Source organism: Pogona vitticeps, chromosome 3 (assembly GCF_051106095.1).
Source record: "Pogona vitticeps strain Pit_001003342236 chromosome 3, PviZW2.1, whole genome shotgun sequence".
NCBI classification, from domain to species: domain Eukaryota; kingdom Metazoa; phylum Chordata; class Lepidosauria; order Squamata; family Agamidae; genus Pogona; species Pogona vitticeps.
In genome coordinates this window covers 159,554,042-159,574,066 of record NC_135785.1, presented here as the reverse complement: position 1 = coordinate 159,574,066, position 20,025 = coordinate 159,554,042, and the positions used below count along the sequence as shown (strand labels likewise).

The window sequence follows — 20,025 nt, the reverse complement described above, 5'->3', positions numbered from 1 at the left end:
AATGGGTTGTATGAGGGCAAACAAACTGAAACTTAATCCAGACAAGACAGAGGTGCTCCTGGTTAGTCGGAAGGCAGATGAGGAAATAGGCATACTACTTGTGCTGGATGGGGTTACACTCCCCCTAAAAACTCAGGTCCACAGCTTGGGTGTACTCCTGGATTCATCCCTAAGCTTGGATGTCCGGTTTCGGTGGTGGCCAGGAGTGCATTTACACAACTAAAACTGGTGTGCTGGCTGCGCCCATTCCTTGAGATGTTGGATCTGGCTACAGTAACACATGCTGTAGTTACACCCTGTTTGGATTACTGTAACATGCTCTATGTGGTGCTGCCTTTGAAGACAGTTCGGAAACTTCAGCTGGTGCAAAACACTGGAGTCAGCTACAAGGAGCATGTAATGCACCTCTTACAAGAACTGCACTGGCTATCAGTTTCCAAGCCCAATTCAAAATGCTGGTCATTACCTATAAAGCCCTACAGTGGAGTCTCGACCTACGGACTTAATCCGTATTGGAATGGTGTCCGTAGGTCAAAGTCTGTAGGTCGAAAGGAATGCATTGAAAACCCATTAATACATTCCAGCCCTTCCTCCCCCACCGGGCAGCTTCTCCGCTGCTGAAACCACCATCGGGGCAGCCCTTTGGGAGAAGCCGGATGGCAGGGAAGAAAGGCAGGAGCCGATCCGGTCTTTCTCCCCCACCGCGCGGCTTCTCCCAAAGCGCTGCACCTGATGGTGGTTTCAGCAGTGGAGAAGCTGCACGGTGGGGGAGAAAGACCAGATCGACTCCTGCCTTTCTCCCCCACTGCCTGGCTCCCTCCCTTTTCCAAACCGTTGGGGCAAAAGAGCTAAAGAAGCAGCCTCTTCGCCACCAACAGTTTGAATTTCCCGCCCTTTTTCCCTGCATTTTTCATCCGTACGTCGAAGCTCCGGCTGCAAGTTGATCCAAAATTTTGCAGCTGGAGCTGCACGTACGTCGAAAAGTCTGTAAGTGGGGCCATTCCTAGGTCGAGACTCCACTGTATACAGGTCAGGATGCCCCCTTCCCTGTTATCCTTTCGAAAAAAGCTAAAGGCCCATCTCTTCAGGCAGGCTTTTAATGGCTTTTAACAGTTATAACTGAATCCCTGAACCCCATTTTAGCAGATAATTTTAATCTTTTTAATGTTTTCATGTTTTAATCTTTTAATTGTATTTTAAATCATATATTGTTTAATTTAGCTTTTCATATTTATTGTGTTTTTAAATTGCATGAATTTGAATGTTGTGAGCCGCTTTGGGTCCCTTGTTGGGAGAAATGCCTCATATAAATAAAACTAATAATAATAAGGCTCAGAATGAGCTAAGACTAGCAACAAATGCCAAAAAAGTTTCTTTCAACATGTAAGGAGCAAGAGAAAGTCAAGGAAATGGTTGACCCACTAGTGGGAGAAGATGACAAGAAGGTGGCAGGCAACAGGGAGAAAACGGAACTGCTTAATTCTTTTTTGCATGCATGTGGGTGGGTGGGAGTGTGGCGCGCAAGCATATGTGTGTTCCTTCAGCTCTCGAAGATCTGTTTCGGCGGCCCAGTCTTTCCAAGGCCACGAACTGGGACAGGTCCATGGGCTGGGGTTTGGGGACCCCTGCTTTAGAACTCTTTGAGTTTTCACAGTATCCAGGGATGCCTATTATCAAGCTTTCATTTTCATGTGAACATGGCTGCAGCTGAGAAGGTGAGCCATGTGTCCATAAAAGCTCATATTCTTGCCATGATACAATCATCGTGCTATAACCTATTAATTGTAAACATATTGTACAGTTCTTTGTTCTTTTATTGCAACAGATTAACATAGCTGTTCTTAGGGAATTTAGGTTTAATGTTTGTTCCATACAGTTTTAAATAATTCAGTGTTGCCTAAAGTATTATCTAGCTTTGCATTAAGTCTTCTGTCCTCCTGTGTATACATACTTGTGAGCAAGCCCCATTCAATACAGTGTGATCTGTTTCCAAGTAACAGGATTGTAGGATTGTAGTGTCCATAATTGAAAATGAATATATTCTTACCACTAGATGGAGTGATAAGAAAGCATGTTCAATAAGATACTACATTGATCATATGCTAAAACACAGTACTCTATAACTAAATAATTTAAGATTTGTAATTCCTGGACTTAATGTGAAAGATGTATATATTACTATTTAATTTTTATAAGTGGTATCCATACTATTTTAAAGTAGTACATCATAAACCAAATTGTTTCTATTAACAGGTATTGCTGACATCAGAACACTTAAGATCTACTTTCAAATAATGCTTTCTAAAAGAACAACATTTATACCACGCAGGCATAAAGAATTTTAAAAAGAAGTAGTAGTAGTAGGTGCTATTTAAGCTTAAGAATACAAATCCTGAGATGAATTAGCTGTCATCCTGATTAGAGTGGATGGGAAAATATTTTGAATTCCTGAGTGCTAAATAAGAATTTTGAGGAGCCAAAGAACATTATGTGGAATACGTATGATAAATAATGGACTAAGAACAGAACACATAAAGGGAATGATGCAGTGATATTTGCAATGATGCAAATACTTTGTGTATTTGAAAGCAGAGACAGTTGTGTTTTGTAGCACCTAAATGCATACCAAGCATACCTAAATTTACCTTTCCCAACTCTCTTCAGCATTCTGTACACGGTATTTAGTTACTTTTCAGTAGCCTGCTTTGCACTGCCAACTGAAAAACAAACCAACAGCAATTGTTTATTTTCTTTTCCCCCAATAAATGCTATAATCAGCTGTTGAATCGTCCTCTTGCTAAGCATCGGTCCCAAACACCCTAGGGAAGCCATTTGTGGAGCCGCCGATCAGCTGTTGAATCGTCCTCTTGCTAAGCATCGGTCCCGGGAAAAAAGCGTCTGGGGAAGCACGGACCAAAATGTCGTCCAGTGAAATTCCCCCATAGGAATAACTGTTTTGCAAAGCACAATGGCGGTCACAAAACCTTGTCATGCGGATTTGTCGTTTTGCGGGGTAATAGTCTTGCGAGGTACCACTGTATGCATCAATATTGTTAGAACCAGTGCCACATAATGAATGTTACCGGCCATGTTGCAGAATCGTATTAGTTTATCTTTCAGCCTTAGTAAAAATGGTGGTTAATAGAGATGGGGGTATTTGTATACGAATACGAATACCCCCACACAGGTGGAGCTAATAAGGGCCCACTCACTGATGTGCTAATGTTGTGGGGTCCGCGCTGCCGTCCTGTTGCTCCGGAGATTGTTATCGCCAAGCCACTCCTGGCAGGAGGCGGGACGACAAGCTTTTCTGCCAGGTTGAAGAGTGGCTCGGTGACCACTCTGGAGTGATAGTATGCAAGCATGGACCCTGCGGCATTAGCACATCAGTGAGTGGACTGGCCGGCCACATGGTGCCAGACCCTCGTTATCTTCACCTATGCGGGAATATTCATATACGAATACAAATACTTCCATCTCTAGTGGTTAATCATCTGCAACACTGAATCAAGAGTTGTTAACAATTTCAGATCTATAAATCTTAGAATTGGAATACACTCAGATACTTCAGATAATATACTTTCATTTCAAACAATTAATTACCTTGCCCGCTATCCCGCCGCCGCAATCAGCACCTTCGGAGGTCTCAAAGGGTTTCCCCCCTGACATCGGAGGAAGCACTTTGAGACCTCCGAAGCCAAAAAGGCAGGGAGAAAGGGCGGGAAATTGGGATTTCCAGCCCTTTCCCCCTCCTTTTTTGCCTTTTGAAATGCTGGAACGGATTAATTCCATTCCCATGCATTTCAATGGGAAATGGTACTTCGACTTACGAACTTTTCGACGTACAAACGTCGTTCCAATATGGATTAAGTTCGTAAGTTGAGGTACCACTGTACCTGTGGCTTCACTTTTCCACTGCTTGAAAAAATAATAAAAACAAAAACAACCCCCTCCCCCACACACGAACACTCTTTCCCAGGGTGTATTAACAGGACTAGCCACTAGATGGAACCAAACACTATGCTATATACAAATAGCTTAAAGCAGGGGTCCCCAACCCCTGGTCCACGGCCTGCTGCTGGTCCGTAGCCTTCGTAGGACAGGGCCGTGGAGACAGATCTCCCGCCCCCCCTGCATGCACTCCCCCGTGCCCACATGCACACATGGCCTGCCCAAGTGCACACGAGTGCCCCACAAACCTGCATGGGTGCGCCCTGTGAGTGTGCCATGCCCATCCACGCATCCGTGTCATGCCCACCCACGAGCGCATCCTGCTCACCTGTGCATGAGCTCATCCTGCTCACCTGTGCATGAGCGCATCCTGCTCACCTGCGCATGAGCACGCCCTGCTCACCTGTGCATGCACGCGAGTGCGCCACACCCACCCACGAGTGGGGGGGGTGCCCCCTGTGCACGGAGCCTGTCGCCAACTGGTCTGTGGTTTGGAAAAGGTAGGGGACCACTGGCTTAAAGGAAATACCCTTGTGGTCCGACTTCTCCAAGAGAAGCAACTTTTGGAAAAATGGAGAAGCTGCATTTTTGGTGGAGGTGGGGCAGGCAGGGAAGGGTCCCTTGCAAACAGGAGAGCAGGAAACCTAGTCTTGGTACAAGGTTCCCTCTTTACACCATGCAGAGACACCAGAGGAACTGCAAGTAAGGAGCCAGGAGGAGGAAGCAGGCCTTGACGCCCCGCTGGCGCTCCAGGGCCGCCACCTTAGTGAAGTACTCGGCGAAGAGGGTGCGGAAGCCGTCGACCCAGCAGGCCTGGCTCAGGTGCACTGCCCATCAGCTCGAGGTCCTCCAGGATCGTGCGGGCCGGCCGGGGTCGCCCAAGAGATAGGTGTGTCATGCACAAGCGCAAGGGGCGTGTCATGCTTGCAAGCAATCTTGACACGCCCCTCTGCAAGCATAACACACCCACCTGCAAGCGTGACACACCTACGCGTGAGGGTGGGGGTGCCCCCGCAACCCCAACCGGTCTGCGCACAGAGCCCGCACGCCCCAACCGGTCCCCGGTCCGAAAAAGGTTGGGGACCACTGCTGTATAATATGTATGTATGTATAATACTTTAGATACTGTATGGGAGAGAAGGGTGGGGAGAAGGCTGAGAGGATTCCATGCGGTCCCTGGGTGCATTTCCCAGTGCCCCATGGCACCGTGATGCACAGTTTGGAAACCACTACACTACAACACGCATGCTTGGCGGTTCACCTCTCAGAGGCTCAGCTTTCGATCTTCTCTGCTTCGTCAACATTCGAGTACTGGCTTGCTGGTACTGGAGTACAGCAACTGTATTAATTACAAATACAATGGTGCCTCGCTTAGCAACGTTAATCCGTTCCGAAAAAAACGTTGCTAAGCGATTTCATCGCTAAGCAAAATTAAAGAGCCCATAGAAACGCATTAAAATGCAATTAATGCATTCCTATGGGCTTAAAAACTCACCTTTAAGCGAAAATCCTCCATAGCGCCGCCATTTTTGCTGCCTCTTAAGCGAGGAGAAACAGCGGGTGGCCATTTTGTTTTCCTTTTGGCCATTTTGAAACCTCCGATCAGCTGTTAAAAAAGGGTCGCTTTGCCATGATCGCTCCCCCGTGATCATCGCAAAGCGAAAAAACCCCATAGGGACCATCGCAAAGCGATTGCTTTTGCACTCGCAAAAACTCCGTCGCTAAGCGATTTTGTCGCTCAACGGAGCAATCGCTATGCGAGGCACCACTGTATTTTGCTAATAGGAAGTGTACAGTGTATGGAAATGGGCTGCCAAGGGGTATACAAGTGAGAAAGGTTGGGAACCATTGTTGTAGAGGGCTGGGATATCAGATCCTCCCCCCCATGCTGATTGAAAATCTTTCTCCCAGAAATGCTCTTCAGAAAAGGAAAAACATGTACAGTACCTCTGTATTTTTTCTGTAGAAAGAAAAGCAGTTTAGTTAAGTTAGGGCTATAAGGGCAACCCTAAATCAGGGCACCCTCCTAATGGATCCTATTTACACTTTTTAAAAGAAGCAAAGAAGAAAAGGGTCAGTGTTTAAAAAGTAGGAGATCCGACCACAAAATTCTTGCATCATCACATCTTTTTATTCTATAGTAGAGAAAGATTTACGCTGGTCATTAACGAAAAGCATATCTCAGCTGGTGTTCAAAGGCAGTTTGTCAATTTCAATGCAGCTCATTCAGTAAATGAGAACGATTTTTATTTAAATTCAGTTTTGGACCTGATCCAAACAGACATGTACCTCCGTTTGGAAGTGATATGAGACTGAAGAATGACTTAGCTGTATTTTTCTTTTTATATAAATGAAAAAAAAATACAATCTCTTCCTTCATAGAAAAGCAGCATGCAGAATCTATCTTATGCTCCCTAGTGGTTCCATATTAAAAGTACAGGCATGTATGATCATTTGAAATAGACTTGTATAGTGACATGTGTTAGTGTTTCCATAGCAGCAGCAGGTGAGACGTTTTCCCCAAATCTTAATTTTTGTGGAAGAGAGAAGATTCCTGCGAATTTCTAAGTGCATTACTAATTCTCTCCACCCCCTTATTTAGGTCAGGCAAAGAAACGTCGTCTCTTGGTACGAATTCTAAGCTAAGCATTCTGGGAGAGCATTTTTTGCAGCAGATGAGAATTCTTTGTGCTCGGTAGTAGAAGCTGCAGCAGTATCTTTGTCTGCTTGAATAAGACACGATGATATATGCCAAATGGGAATCAAGACCTTTTCTTCAATGTTATTCTGTTCCTTTCTGGTTGTATTAATAGCCTTTGAGAAAGCGCTCCATTTGAGAGAGGACTTCTTGGTGAGGTGTGGCTCTCGCTGAAACTGCCACAGGATTTTTAGCACACCGCTAAGCAAGCTTACAATACGGTGACATTTAATATAGATATTAGCTGTTGTACTTTTGAAGATGGTGATGAAGACTGTGTTTTGAAGCAAAGGAATATATTCTGCAAATAGATCAATTGTCTAAAAATGTGAACTGTAGTGTATTTATAATGGGTTGCACGACAAGTGTGGTTTTATTTAAAGGTATTCGTACAGTTATTGAGAGGAACTGTTCGTATATTTGTAAACATCAAGGAGACAGTAATGCTGTGGAATATACAACAAGTAGTTTAACAAAAGAAGATTCGGGGATATTGATCCATTCTTTCCTGGTAAATGTTAACTTGATTAATTGAGATTTAAAAATGGATTTAATGTAGAGAAATTTGATATCTGGTGTGTTTGAAACTGTGCAACATATACTCTTATTGCTATGAATGCCTTTTTCATCAGTACATTTTAAATGCTGCTGCTCCTGTCCTGTTAAAAGTAACATTTTTATAGACTATTGATTGGTATCTATTAAATGTTCTTAGATTTATTTATAGTAAGGTCTTTCATCTGATGCAAATATTCAGAGTACAGTATATGACTAAAGATGCAAATGTTACTAAACTGCAACTAAGAGGATGTGTGGGTGGGAGAAATCTAATTATTTATTGAGTTTGCTTATATATTTAATAAAATTGTTTACGAGCATGTGCAAAGTGCATGGAATAAGAAGGAGAAAGTAAAGGCTGAAATCCAGTAGTAAGTCATAACTAGAAAAGGCCCACTGAAACAGAGAGGATTTAGTGAATCGACTTCTCTGTGACTTCCAATGATTCACTGAACCTACTCTGGTTGCAGTTTAATACTGTATTGGATTTTGGCTGTTGTCAACTTTTCAGATGGAACTTTCTATATAGGCATTGCTAAATATATTGAATGAGACCTGTTTGTCAGTATAGTGATGCTTCATCCTATTGCACTAGCATTTGATGGAGGGTAGCAGCTAATATTCTGAACGTCCATGTAATATATACATGTCATACATTCATTGTAATGGCTTCTGAAGTTAGTTATGGCTGAATACATTGTTTGATTCTAAACTTGTGTCTTAAACATGGCTGTTAACAAGACTTTTAGCTTGAAAAGAAAAGATTCGTTAATTTGCCAAGATGCTAATAGTTCAAATGACATGTTCTGCAATACACTTTGTTATACTGAAAGATAGTTGTTACATTAATTTTGGTGGAACTGATTTTTTTTTGTCAGCCTGCAGTTTTAAGTTAAATTGTCTTCATAGTTCAGATTTAACATATTTTATGCAATTTTCTTGAATTAAGATGTAGTGAATATCAATATGTTTAAGGAGACTGATTTATATATGATAATGTACCCTGTTTCCACAAAAATAAGACAGGGTCTTATATTACATTTTGCTCCAAAATGCATTAGGGCTTATTTTCAGGGGATGTTTTATTTTTGTCATGTACAACCATCTACATTTATTCAAATGCAGTCATGTCATCTTCTGGTTGCTGTACAATGGTGCACAATGGTGGAGGGCAGGGTTTCACTTAACTAGGGCTTACTGTATTTTTAGAGTAGGACTTAAGAACATTCTGAATAATCATACTAGGGCTTATTTTCAGGTTGGGCCTTATTTTAGTGCAAACAGGGTAGCTTCAAAAGAAATACTTCGGTAAGGAGTCTTTTAAATGGATTTATGTATGAGCACATTTATAGAACGCAATTCTGCTCAAAAATGTCCCCAGGGAGACATGAATTTTAAGAGCAAATCACTGAAATTAAGAATAGTAAGTCCATTTTGAAAATATAGAGTGGAATAAAACTTTAAAACCCATCAAAAATTCAGTTAAACAAAGCAGTCTTTAAAATAAAAAGATGCTTGGTGAAGATGGGACCAGTTTGACCTCACTGGAAAGAGAGTGTTATGGTAAGGTGGTTGCCACATAAAAAGCCTGTTCTGTGTCACCCCAACCTTATTTCTCATGGTGGTGTGACAAGCAGCAGAAATCCAAAGGGTATTTCTGTTAGTGGAACTGGGAGGGGATACGGTTCCACCGTGCACCTACTGAAGTTACTCTTTGGGCAGCATAGAAGGCAGTAGGGACTGGGAAGAATCTTCTGTTTTGTTGCTTGCTATTAGTGAGATTTTGGTTTTAGGCCAGAGTTTCTGGAAAAAATGTTTAAGTTTTGGGCAGGTTTATATGGGAAGTAGCAGTCTTTAGTATATCCTGGGCTTTATAGTTCAGGATTTTGTAGCTAATGATCAACACCTTCAACTGAACTGGAAACAATCTATGACCGAACATAATATGCATAAGACTGATTTTATATTGTTTACGGTATGCATACTAAAAAAAAAGCAATCTGATTTCATTGTTTTGCACTCTGCAGTTTCATTCTTCAAGGACACTGACACACATTTTTCAAAGATAGTGTCAACCCAGAATGCATTAAGAGAAGATGAAATACTTAAACACATACAGTACTGGAGATAATAATACCAGTTTGAATCCAGAATATTTTAAGAAGGTGTTTACAGTTATATGATTTGGTAAAGAGAAGTTCAGTTTACAAGGAGGAGACAGGCTCTCTATTGAATTTTCTTAAATCTCACACATCAACAGATACAATTCTGCCATTTCTCTTTTGAAGAGGAAATAATCTGGTTATAGGAACATTTTAAGGCATGAAAAATTTTGGTGCTCTTTGAAGCAAGGTGAATGTGATAATTTGAAAAAAAACACACACATTTGTAACTTGAATATGAGTATAAAATGGTTCTATCTGGGATCAAAATGAGAAGGGTAGAATGGATTATCCTGAAGAAGGATTTTATTCCTGTAATTTCTAGGGAATAAGTTAGTGGGATGATTATTACATACCTGTTCTTTTTGTATAAACTATTTATTTATAGCGGTCAAAGATGGAGAAGCCATATACAGTCACCAAAAACAAGACTTGGAGCTGATTGTGGCTCTGATCATCAGCTTCTTACAGCAAAATTAAGGTTAAACTGAAGAAAGGAGGAAAAACCACTGGGCTAGTCAGGTATAATCTAAACCAAATCCCTTATGAATACACAGTGGAAGTGAAGAACAGATTTAAGCAGGGAACCGATCATCGCAAAGCAAAGCAAAAAAACCCTATTCAGACCATCGTTTTGCAATCACAAAAACGTCGTAATGCGGGTCAATCGTAAAGCGAGGCACCACTGTATTTCATAATATCCAGAGTGGAGGATAGATATATGCACAGCTTTCTGAACTTTCTGTTTTAATTACTGCTCTTATTTCAAAAACTGATATGTCTTATTGGTCTTCAAAAACATGCATAAGATATTCTGTGTACAAATACAGTGGTGCCTCGCATAGCGAGGTTAATCCGTTCCGGATTAACCTTCGCTATAGCGAAACATCCCTAAACGGAATTAAAAAAGCCATGCGTTCCTATGGCTTGAAAACTCACCGTTCAGCGATGTTTCTTCATAGCGCCGCCATTTTCGCGCCCTCGTTAAGCGAGGGCAGGGCGCGAAAATGCGGTGCGGACCTTCCGGCGGCCATTTTGGAACCGCCGATCAGCTGTTCTCCCCGGCTTCGTTATGCGAAGATCGCTAAGCGAATCGCTTAGCGATCTTCGCAAAGCGAAAAAACCCCATAGGGGCCATCGCTCAACGAGGCACTCGTTAAGCGAGGCACCACTGTAATGGTTTTCTTGTAGTGTTTCTCATAAGCAAATATGAGTGAAGTACAATAATAGATGTATTTGTATTCTAAACTAGAATAATGCTAACTCATCTCATTCAGTACAGTATTGCCAAACACAATGCCTCTTAGTGTTTGCTGAAGTGGAGATGTATCAACATTTAGATTCTTTGTTTATAGTAACTTCTTTATCCACTGTCTCTTACAGTACCAGCAAATGCCACTCAAAAATAGACATTAAAAACACCCACTTCTCATCTATCGTACTTCTAATATGCTATCTAACAGTAGAGTATGCAGTACGATGTGTTTTTCTTCTTCTTTGCATCTCTCTCTATCAAGATCAGCATCTGTTCACGTCCACTGCACTTATTCGTGAACAGAAGTGATAAGTGGGCTCTTGCAAGGTTCTGTTTGAGGCACAGTACTATACAATATCCCTATAAGAGGCTTCATTGAAGGAGGAGGAGATGACATCAAGTTGGGAAGAGTAGCTAATGTCAGAAGAAAGAATCTAGATTTATTATGATCTTAGCAGATGGAAGAACTGAAACAAGCACACAAAATTAGTTTTTAGCATGAAAAATATTCCACATTTAGGAAGAAAAAATTATAGACATAAATACAGGATGGGTATATGTGAAAAGAATCTAGGGGTCCTAGTACACTGCAATGCAAATACTGTATAAGTCAGGAGCAACAACAAAAAAAAGTAATACTGAACTTGGCTGCATCCATAGAACTATAGATCAAGGAAAGTACTGTATTAGTTCCACTATGTTCTGCATTGGTCATGTCTCATCTGGAACACTGTGTCCAGATTTGGGCACCACTGTTTGAAAAGGATATTGAGAAGCTACAGTAGGTCTAGAGCAGTGATGGCTAACCTTTTTGAGCCTGAGTGCCCAAATGGTGACACAAAACCAAATTATTTATTTCAAACTGCCAACACTGCAATTAAATCTGAATACAGATGTTTTAGTTTAGAAAAAATAACACATACAGTTGTTTGAACTAATCATCACCGTTTGTCTTCAAAACATAACAGATCTCTCAATGATACAAACACTTTTTATTGAAAAATAACCATTAACTCTAGTAAATGGAAAAAAATATTAAAGTAATACAAGCCAGGTTATTTATACAAACTTCAAAAATAATCATATGAATGTATTTTTTGATAAGGGATACTCAGCTTGGCATGCTTTTGCACAATGTAATTTTTGATGTTGTATGCATGCTGATAATTTGTCAAACCTTGGCCCATATGCTGTTAGTTTGAGAGCAACACATGCACCCGGACAACCCAGATAGTGTGGTTGCTGACCTTGAGCCAGACATCCTGGAGAGTGAAGTCAAGTGGGCCTTAGAAAGCACAGCTAACAACAAGGCCAGTGGAGGTGATGGCATTCCAGTTGAACTATTTAAAATCTTAAAAGATGACGCTGTTAGGGGGCTACACTCAGTATGCCAGTAAGTTTGGAAAACTCAGCAATGGCCAGAGGATTGGAAAAGATCAGTCTACCTCCCAATTCCAAAGAAGGGCAAAGATCAGTCTACATCCCAATTCCAAAGAAGGGCAGTGTCAAAGAATGTCCCAGCTACCGTACAATTGCACTCATTTCACACACTAGCAAGGTCATATTCAAAATCCTCCAAGGTAGGCTTCAGCAGTATGTGGACCAAGAACTCCCAGAAGTACAAGCTGGATTTCGAAGGGGCAAAGGAACTTGAGACCAAATTGCTAACATGTGCTGCATTATGGAGAAAGCCAGAGAGTTCCAGAAAAACATCTACTTCTGCTTCATTGACTATGCAAAAGCCTTTGACTGTGTGGACCACAGCAAACTATGGCAAATTCTTAAAGAAATGGGGGTTCCTGACCACCTCATCTATCTCCTGAGAAACCTATATGTGGGACAGGAAGCAACAGAACGAGATATGGAACAACTGATTCATTCAAAATTGGGAAAGGAGTACGACAAGGCTGTATATTGTCTCCCTGCTTATTTAACTTATATGCAGAATACATCATATGAAAGGCTGGACTGGATGAATCCCAAAACGAAATTAAGATTAAATGTAATGAGAGGAAATGGACATACTGGAAGAAATAACAACCTCAGATATGCAGATGATACCACTCTGATGGCAGAGGGTGAAAATGAGGGTGAAAGAGGAGAGCACAAAACATGGTCTGAAGCTCAACATCAAAAAAACTAAGATCATAGCCACTGGCCCCATCACCTCCTGGCAAATAGAAGGGGAAGATATGGAGGTAGTGACAAAGTTTACCTTCTTGGGCTCCATGATCACTGCAGATGGTGACAGCAGCCACAAAATTAAAAGACACCTGCTTCTTGGGAGGAAAATGATGAGAAACCTTGACAGCATCTTAAAAAGCAGAGACATCACCTTGCCAACAAAAGTCCACATTGTCAAAGCTATGGTTTTTCCACTAGTGTTGTATGGAAGTGAGAGCTGGACCATAAAGAAAGCTGACCACCGAAGAATTGATGCTTTTGAATTGTGGTGCTGGAGGAGACTCTTAGGAGTCCCCTGGACTGCAAGGAAAACAAACCTATCCATTTTGAAGGAAATAGACCCTGAGTGCTCACTGGAATGACAGATTCCGAAGCTGAGGCTCCATCTCATGAGAAGAGAAGACTCCCTGGAAAAGCCCCTGATGTTGGGAAAGTGTGAAGGAAAAAGAAGGAGATGACAGAGGTCAAGATGGCTGCACAGTGTCATTAAAGCGGCCAATGTGAATGTGACCGAACTCCGGGAGGCAGTGGAAGACAGGGGGGCCTGGTGTGCTCTGGTCCATGGGGTCACAAAGAGTCTGACACGACTTAATGACTAAACAACAACAGCATTTATAAAGCTTATGAAGTAAATTGAAATCCTGAACTTGTTTCCTCCAAAGTTAGCCACCCTCAGAAAAGCAGCTATATATAGGAGTGCAGATTTTTAATACACATTTTATACACTACATAAAGTGTATACACACATTTCACTTATTTGAAATGTAGTATTGGGATAGAGTTTTACAGATAGCATGACTTGTCCAAAAGATAAGCAAAACAAATTAATTGTGGACTTTCACTATAAGCTAAAATAACCAAACGAAGGGTACTGTACTACAGTGGCATCATAAGAAGACAAGCTCATTGGAAAAGGCAGCAATGCAGGAAAAAGTGCAAAGCAGTAGGAAAAGAATAAGATTGCATGTGAGATGGATTGACTCAATAAAGAAACCCAGTCTTTTGTTTGTAAGACCTTTTGTTTGGTGTTGCAGTCAAAATAGGAGCAGGAGCAGAAAGACTGGGATTCAGATTTTGGGAATTAACTGTGATACTCTTGCCTGTTTTGGGGATGAGAAATAGAGAAACATGGTTACTACACACTTCAGACTTCTGCTGTTGTCAGCAGAAACTGCAGAGCTAAATGCAGTGGAGATTAACAGTTTTGAGTCTGTCTGTGTCTCACACACATACACACGCGCACACAAACACACACACACCCCTCGCTCCCTCCATTTTCTACATACATTTAAACAAGCTTGATGAAGTCGCATGTTCCTTCCCTTCTTAATTGGAGCTTTTCCCTCGTCCTGCTTGCAGTCACCTCCGGGTGGAAGCAGCCATTCACAAGGCCCGGATAGACTGTCCGGGGGCCCTTCTACAACTGTAACCAATCGAGCCACCTTATCTCCGATCTCTTAAAGAAGGAGTGCAGCAACCAAGGCAGGTAGCAAGAAGAGGTGGCTGATGCTGCTGCAGTTTGAGGTTCAGCTACAGGGGCGGGGTAGGGGTGGGGGTGTAGCGGGGTAGCGAGGGAGTAGCACTCTGCTTGCGTGCCGAGGGAGACGTCTCTGTGTGCCACAGGTTCACCATCACTGGTCTAGAGGAACATTACTAACAGGAGGATTTGAGGGAGTTAAGTATGTTCAGCTTGGAGGAGAAGAGACAGAAAAACAATATGATAGCTATGTTCAACAGTTTGAAGGACTGTCACTTGGGAGATGGATTCACACCATTTCTTCTGCATTTGTAATTTCTAGAGTAAAGCATTTAGCAGTTATCTGGTTGGAAATGTTCTGTTCCCGTCTACTTTAGTTTTCTCACCATATACTATATTACAGTGTATACAAGTTCCATATTTTGATACTTACTGATTTCATTTCTTGTTTCATACATCTCAGATTCCATGTTCTAGTTAGTGTGTTGTACAGTATCCGACCTTGCTTTTGTGTCTGTACACATCAGTAACTTGATGTTCTTTCAAATTTAATCTGGTTGCTTTATTAACAAGAGTACTTTCTGTCTTATTCTTTGTTCCTTTTCAGTAGCTGAGTGAGGCTGAGATTGAGGCTTTCCGCTATTATATCTTGTTTCTTATTAAATTTTGTATTGTCTCATTGTAGAGTTTTCAAGATACAGGTATTCAGAAGTGCTTTATCATTAACAGATTCTGTGCAGTACTAACAGGAGCTATCTTGAATGTCACCTTCCATTACTACTGCTGCAAAGTAGCTGCTCTTCAAGAATTTTTCCACCCTATCAAATCTCTTCTCTTGATGTCACCACTGATTCCTGAGGATGGATGCATCTTGATCTGGTATCTCATCTTTGGCCATTCTGATGCATCTTATTCTAGTGTCTCAGCTTTGGCTATTCTGCCTTGGGAGACCCCATCTATATATATATAGTGGAGTCTAGCTTCCTGATGGTATTTGTCTCCGCTTCCTTGACACACTCAAACAGTCTCATCACATTCAGATGTGTATCCAAGAGAGATATCCACCACAACTCCAAGATATATCTTGGTTAGTTTGTATCGCTTCATCAAAAGGGTTCCCCCCCCTTTGCCACAGAGATGGGTCAGTATGTTATAGTGAACATCATTTGCCATTTTGCTGCCTCTTCATCTGATTTTGTAGCACTTCATAGTCCTCTTGGGTCATTTCAATTCCAAATCATTTAGAAGATGCTGTATATGTACAGTATCCACTTCATGCTCCTTCATAACCGCAGGCCATTTTTCAAGAAGTGGCACAGATCATGAGGCACTACTTTGGGAACCCTACTCATTTCTGTCTTCTTTTAAAAGGATGTCATTTTTGCTCCTGCACTATTCTTGTTTAATTATTTCAACATCTACAGGACATCTTTCAGCCTGTTACGCCTGACACTGTCTCCAGGGCGCTTGACCGCTGTCGTGCCACCACCTCCTCTTTGGACCCTTGCCCGGCCTGGCTAATCAAAGCAACCAGGCCGCTAACAACGGAGTGGGCCACGGCTATAATAAATGGGTCTCTCCTTGAGGGCAGATTTCCATCTGCCCTGAAGGACACACTCATTAGGCCCATCAGGAAGAAACCTAGTTTGGCGGCGGACGAAATTGGCAACTACAGGCCCGTCGCCAGTGTTTCTTTCCTTAGCAAGGTAGTCGAGAGGGTGGTGGCCGACCAGCTTCAAGCGCTCCTGGATGAAACAGATGCCCTGGATCCATTCCAGTCGGGCTTCAGGCCGCGCCACGGCACAGAAACGGCTTTGGTCGCCCTGTGTGATGACCTATTGAGGGAGGCCGATAGGGGCAAAGTGTCCCTGTTGGTCCTCCTCGACATCTCAGCGGCCTTTGATACCATTGACCACGGTATCCTCCTGGGGAGGCTCTCCGAGTTGGGAATAGGTGGCCTGGCATTGTCCTGGCTCCGTTCCTTCTTGGAGGACCGCCCCCAGAGAGTTCAGCTTGGGGAGAGAGTATCGGCCCCGTGGAGCCTCAATTGTGGGGTTCCACAGGGGTCGATTATCTCCCCAATGCTATTTAACATCTATATGAGGCCGCTGGGTGGGGTCATCAGGGGGTGTGGTGCTTCGTGTCACCAGTATGCGGACGACACGCAGCTCTACATCTCCTTTTCGCCAACGGCAGGAGAAGCCATTCTGTGCCTTCAGCGCTGCCTGGGGACTATACTGGAATGGATGCAGGAGAACGGGCTTAGGCTGAACCCGGACAAGACGGAAGTACTGAGGGTGGGCCCTCCCACAGTTGGGGATTTGGGAAACTCCCTCTCTTTTGGGGGGGTGACTCTCCCTGCAAAGGATGGTGTATGCAGCTTGGGGATCCATCTGGACCCGGTGCTCTCCATGGAGTCACAGGTGGCGTCGGTGGTCCGCACCGCCTTTTTTCACCTCAGGCGGATAGCCCAGCTGCGGCCCTACCTGGATGTGGGGGCGCTCACCATCTTAGTACACGCACTCGTAATCTCAAGATTAGACCACTGTAATGCGCTCTACGTGGGGCTTCCTTTGAGGTTGCTGCGGAAATTACAGGTGGTGCAGAATGCGGCGGCCAGATTACTCAGTGGAGTGAAAAAATTCCAACATATTTCACCCACTCTGGCCGCATTGCATTGGCTGCCCATCAGGTTCCGCATCGACTTCAAAGTGTTAACGCTTACGTATAAAGCCCTAAACGGTTTAGGGCCTCGATACCTGGCGGAACGCCTACTCCCACCAAGTTCTACCCGGGTCACACGGGCGAGCCAGGAGGTGAGGCTGAGGAGCTTAACGCCGAGGGAGGCCCGAAAAGAGAAAACAAGAAATAGGGCCTTCTCGGCGGTGGCTCCTCGCCTTTGGAATAACTTACCTCCTGGCATTCGCGGAGCTCCCTCGCTGGGCACCTTTAAGAACCTATTAAAGACTTGGATGTTTCGGCAGGCCTTCTCTCCAGATTACTTTTGATTTTCTTCTCTCCTTTATTGTTTCCCTATTTTTAATTGTTGTTGTAATTATGCTGTTTTATGTTATTGTATTTTATCTCTGTTTTTGGCCGCCTAGAATAGTCCACCACGACTAGATAGGTGGGATATAAATTAAATATATATATAAAAAAATAATTAGCCATGGCTGCCTATTTGACTCAGAAACCTATTTACAGCGCAACAGTTTGTTTTGTTCAATCCCTGGTAAATTGTGATAGAACTATCATTTTAAAAATCTTGCATGTTCTTAAGGACTGAGCACTTCCAAATTATTTTGACTGTTTTACTTGCCATATTTAATTTTAATTATTATGAATAAAGTAGAGTAGAGTAGAGTAGAATTCAACACGTTTTGTTTGGATTGGAGTAGGGGTGGGAACTATGTCGCCCCAAAAGCGTTGTTGGACTATACTCCTGTCAGCATTAGGCAACATAGCCAATGGTGAAGAACCCTGGGAATTGCAATCCAATGACATCTGGAAACCTGTATGCTACCTGTCTTTGGGTAGAGGGAAATGTTTGCTTTACCAGAGTTTGTGTTTCTTTCTGTTCTTACTTGGGCAAGGCTTCTATATTTTTCAAAGCTGTTTTGCTTTTTCAACCAGCATTCTTTTGGACATCTTGGTGACTTCCTAATGTAGAATGTATTATCTTGAAAACATTAAAGTTTGAAAGCTTTAGTGAAATCTTTTTTTTTTAAGGAGACAGTGGATGGATTCCACTGTATGCTGGATGAAATCCAGACACATGGATTCAATTCCTGTACAAGATGTCATCCAAGAAATTCTAGAAATGAAAAGCTTCAGGATGGAAAGCCCCACCCTGCCCCAGTGGCATGTAAAAGATACAACTCCAGCTTTCCCGCTTGTTTCTCTTTTGCTTGTTGCTGCCTATGTATTGTTAAGGAATATTTTCTTCTTTCCTTAGTTTGTGGTCACAGGAGAACATTGTGGGACTTATATAAAAGAGAAATCAGCAAAAGTAACCTCCCTTGCTCTTCTGCTATTGGAATTGATAAAAAGTTTATTAAAACTTTCCACAGACAGCAGAAGTTTTGTTTTATTTATTTATTTATTTATTTATTTATTTATTTATTTATTTATTTATTTATTTATTTATTTAGCCGCACCATTGCCAGTGGCTTTTGACTGTCTCCATTTTTTTGCTTTCTTATAGTCCAAGTCTAACATACATATTAATTATTGCAACATTTGTTTTAGTTTGGTTCATTGCTTGTTGCTTTCTGAGTCCTGATCAGCTTCTGGAGAGGCAGTTCATTTTCCCTGCTCCCCAAATGACTTTTAATCCTGTTACATAAAGTTATGCTGCTGTAAACCAGATCTGGCACTGGAAATAAGATAACTGAATTGAAAGCTTCCTGTCCCACCCATTTCATCTTTTGAGGCTTCCTGGGTCTCCCTTTTGTACTGGAAAGCCTTTGGGAACCTTGGGATGGGGGGGGGAGGGGAGCCTTTAATAGTCAACAATTGCTGCTGGATTGCCACCAACTGTGCCAGCCTTAGCAGTCATTCATTTCAGGGGGTCTGTTCTACGGAATGATGTTGTAGCTCTGTAATTATTTATTTTTAGTAATAGCAGTGTGTACAACCATGGTGTAGATACCTTGTACATTAATGGATGTACCAATAGAACAAAAGCGGCATTTAAAAAAAAACTTTCTCATAAAAAGTAAACAATTTCAACCACATATAATGACTGATAATTACTGGGCAGACCAATGTTCTCTGTATGGTGGACAGTAAATGTCCTGCCATAATGTATGAGTTTTTAACTATATGACTGATGGAGATACTTTCTTCAGTTTTCCTTTGTATATAAAAAAAACAGACTGTCATAAATTTGTAAGACATGTTTGTACACTTTATGAATATGTAAGGCAATTTTTAAAACACATTTAATTTAAAAAGATCATGAGTTGCTTTCATTGGTTTTCTGGTACCCATTTGCAATGTCTGCACCATCTTTCAAAAAACTGGTTGGTAGGATGAGAGGCATCATGTAACAGTATAGTGTATGGCACAGAGGTTGGCAGTAAGTAGAAGGATCAACAGACATAGGATCCCCCACCCTGTGAGTTCATGAGTGCTTTGTGAAGTATTGTGAAGTCATGGGTTGTATGCAGCTCTCTCCTTTCTTTTTTATATTTATATTTTATTTAAAATTAGGTTATATTAAGAGGAGAATCAGAGTTGAATTTTTAAATTAGTTTTTAAAATCTGGTTTTAAATAAAAATCAGAAATTTTTTTATAATCCACCCATTCTCTCTCCTTTCTGGTGTCATTTTTCAGCATCTTGCATATATACCCATTCTTGCTGCTGTACAGAAAAAGGGTTCTCATTGGAAACATCTGTTCATCACAACTGAGGCTAAATATTAAGGCTTCTGATATTTTATTTCATAAAAGTTATAGCCTATCAGTGTTTCCACAAAATAGAGGCCCTGTAGAGAATAACCACATTCTACTCCAGTCAGTTTATTTCCTGAAATAATGCCAGCATCTGGTATCTACTATAGTTTGTGTAGGTTTCAAGCTATTGTTAATCCTTTCATATTGCATACCAACCCAGAAAAAATAAAATTTCCTCTACACTAGTTCCCACTTTGTCTATAGATATGTGTTGGAAAAGTAAGGGAAGGTGTAACCTTGTACAGTACGTACTACTGACTGTGAATAAAGCAGGATAGTTTA

At 41.9% G+C, this 20,025-nt stretch overlaps 1 protein-coding gene across 14 annotated transcripts in view; it reads left to right on the top strand.

Annotated features, from left to right (window-relative positions):
- Nucleotides 1-20,025, top strand: part of DOCK9 (dedicator of cytokinesis 9) — a 165,131-nt gene that overhangs the window by 19,310 nt on the left and 125,796 nt on the right. For 10 of the 14 annotated variants that reach the window (XM_078391404.1, XM_072994669.2, XM_072994664.2 and 7 more), the window contains exon 1: nt 6,400-7,160. The exons of the other annotated variants lie outside the window; for them this stretch is intronic. In XM_078391404.1, the coding sequence (XP_078247530.1) occupies nt 6,999-7,160 (162 nt within the window). In that variant the 5' untranslated portion in view covers nt 6,400-6,998. Of the gene's footprint in view, nt 1-6,399; nt 7,161-20,025 lie in introns of those variants that run through there. 14 annotated transcript variants of the gene reach the window in all.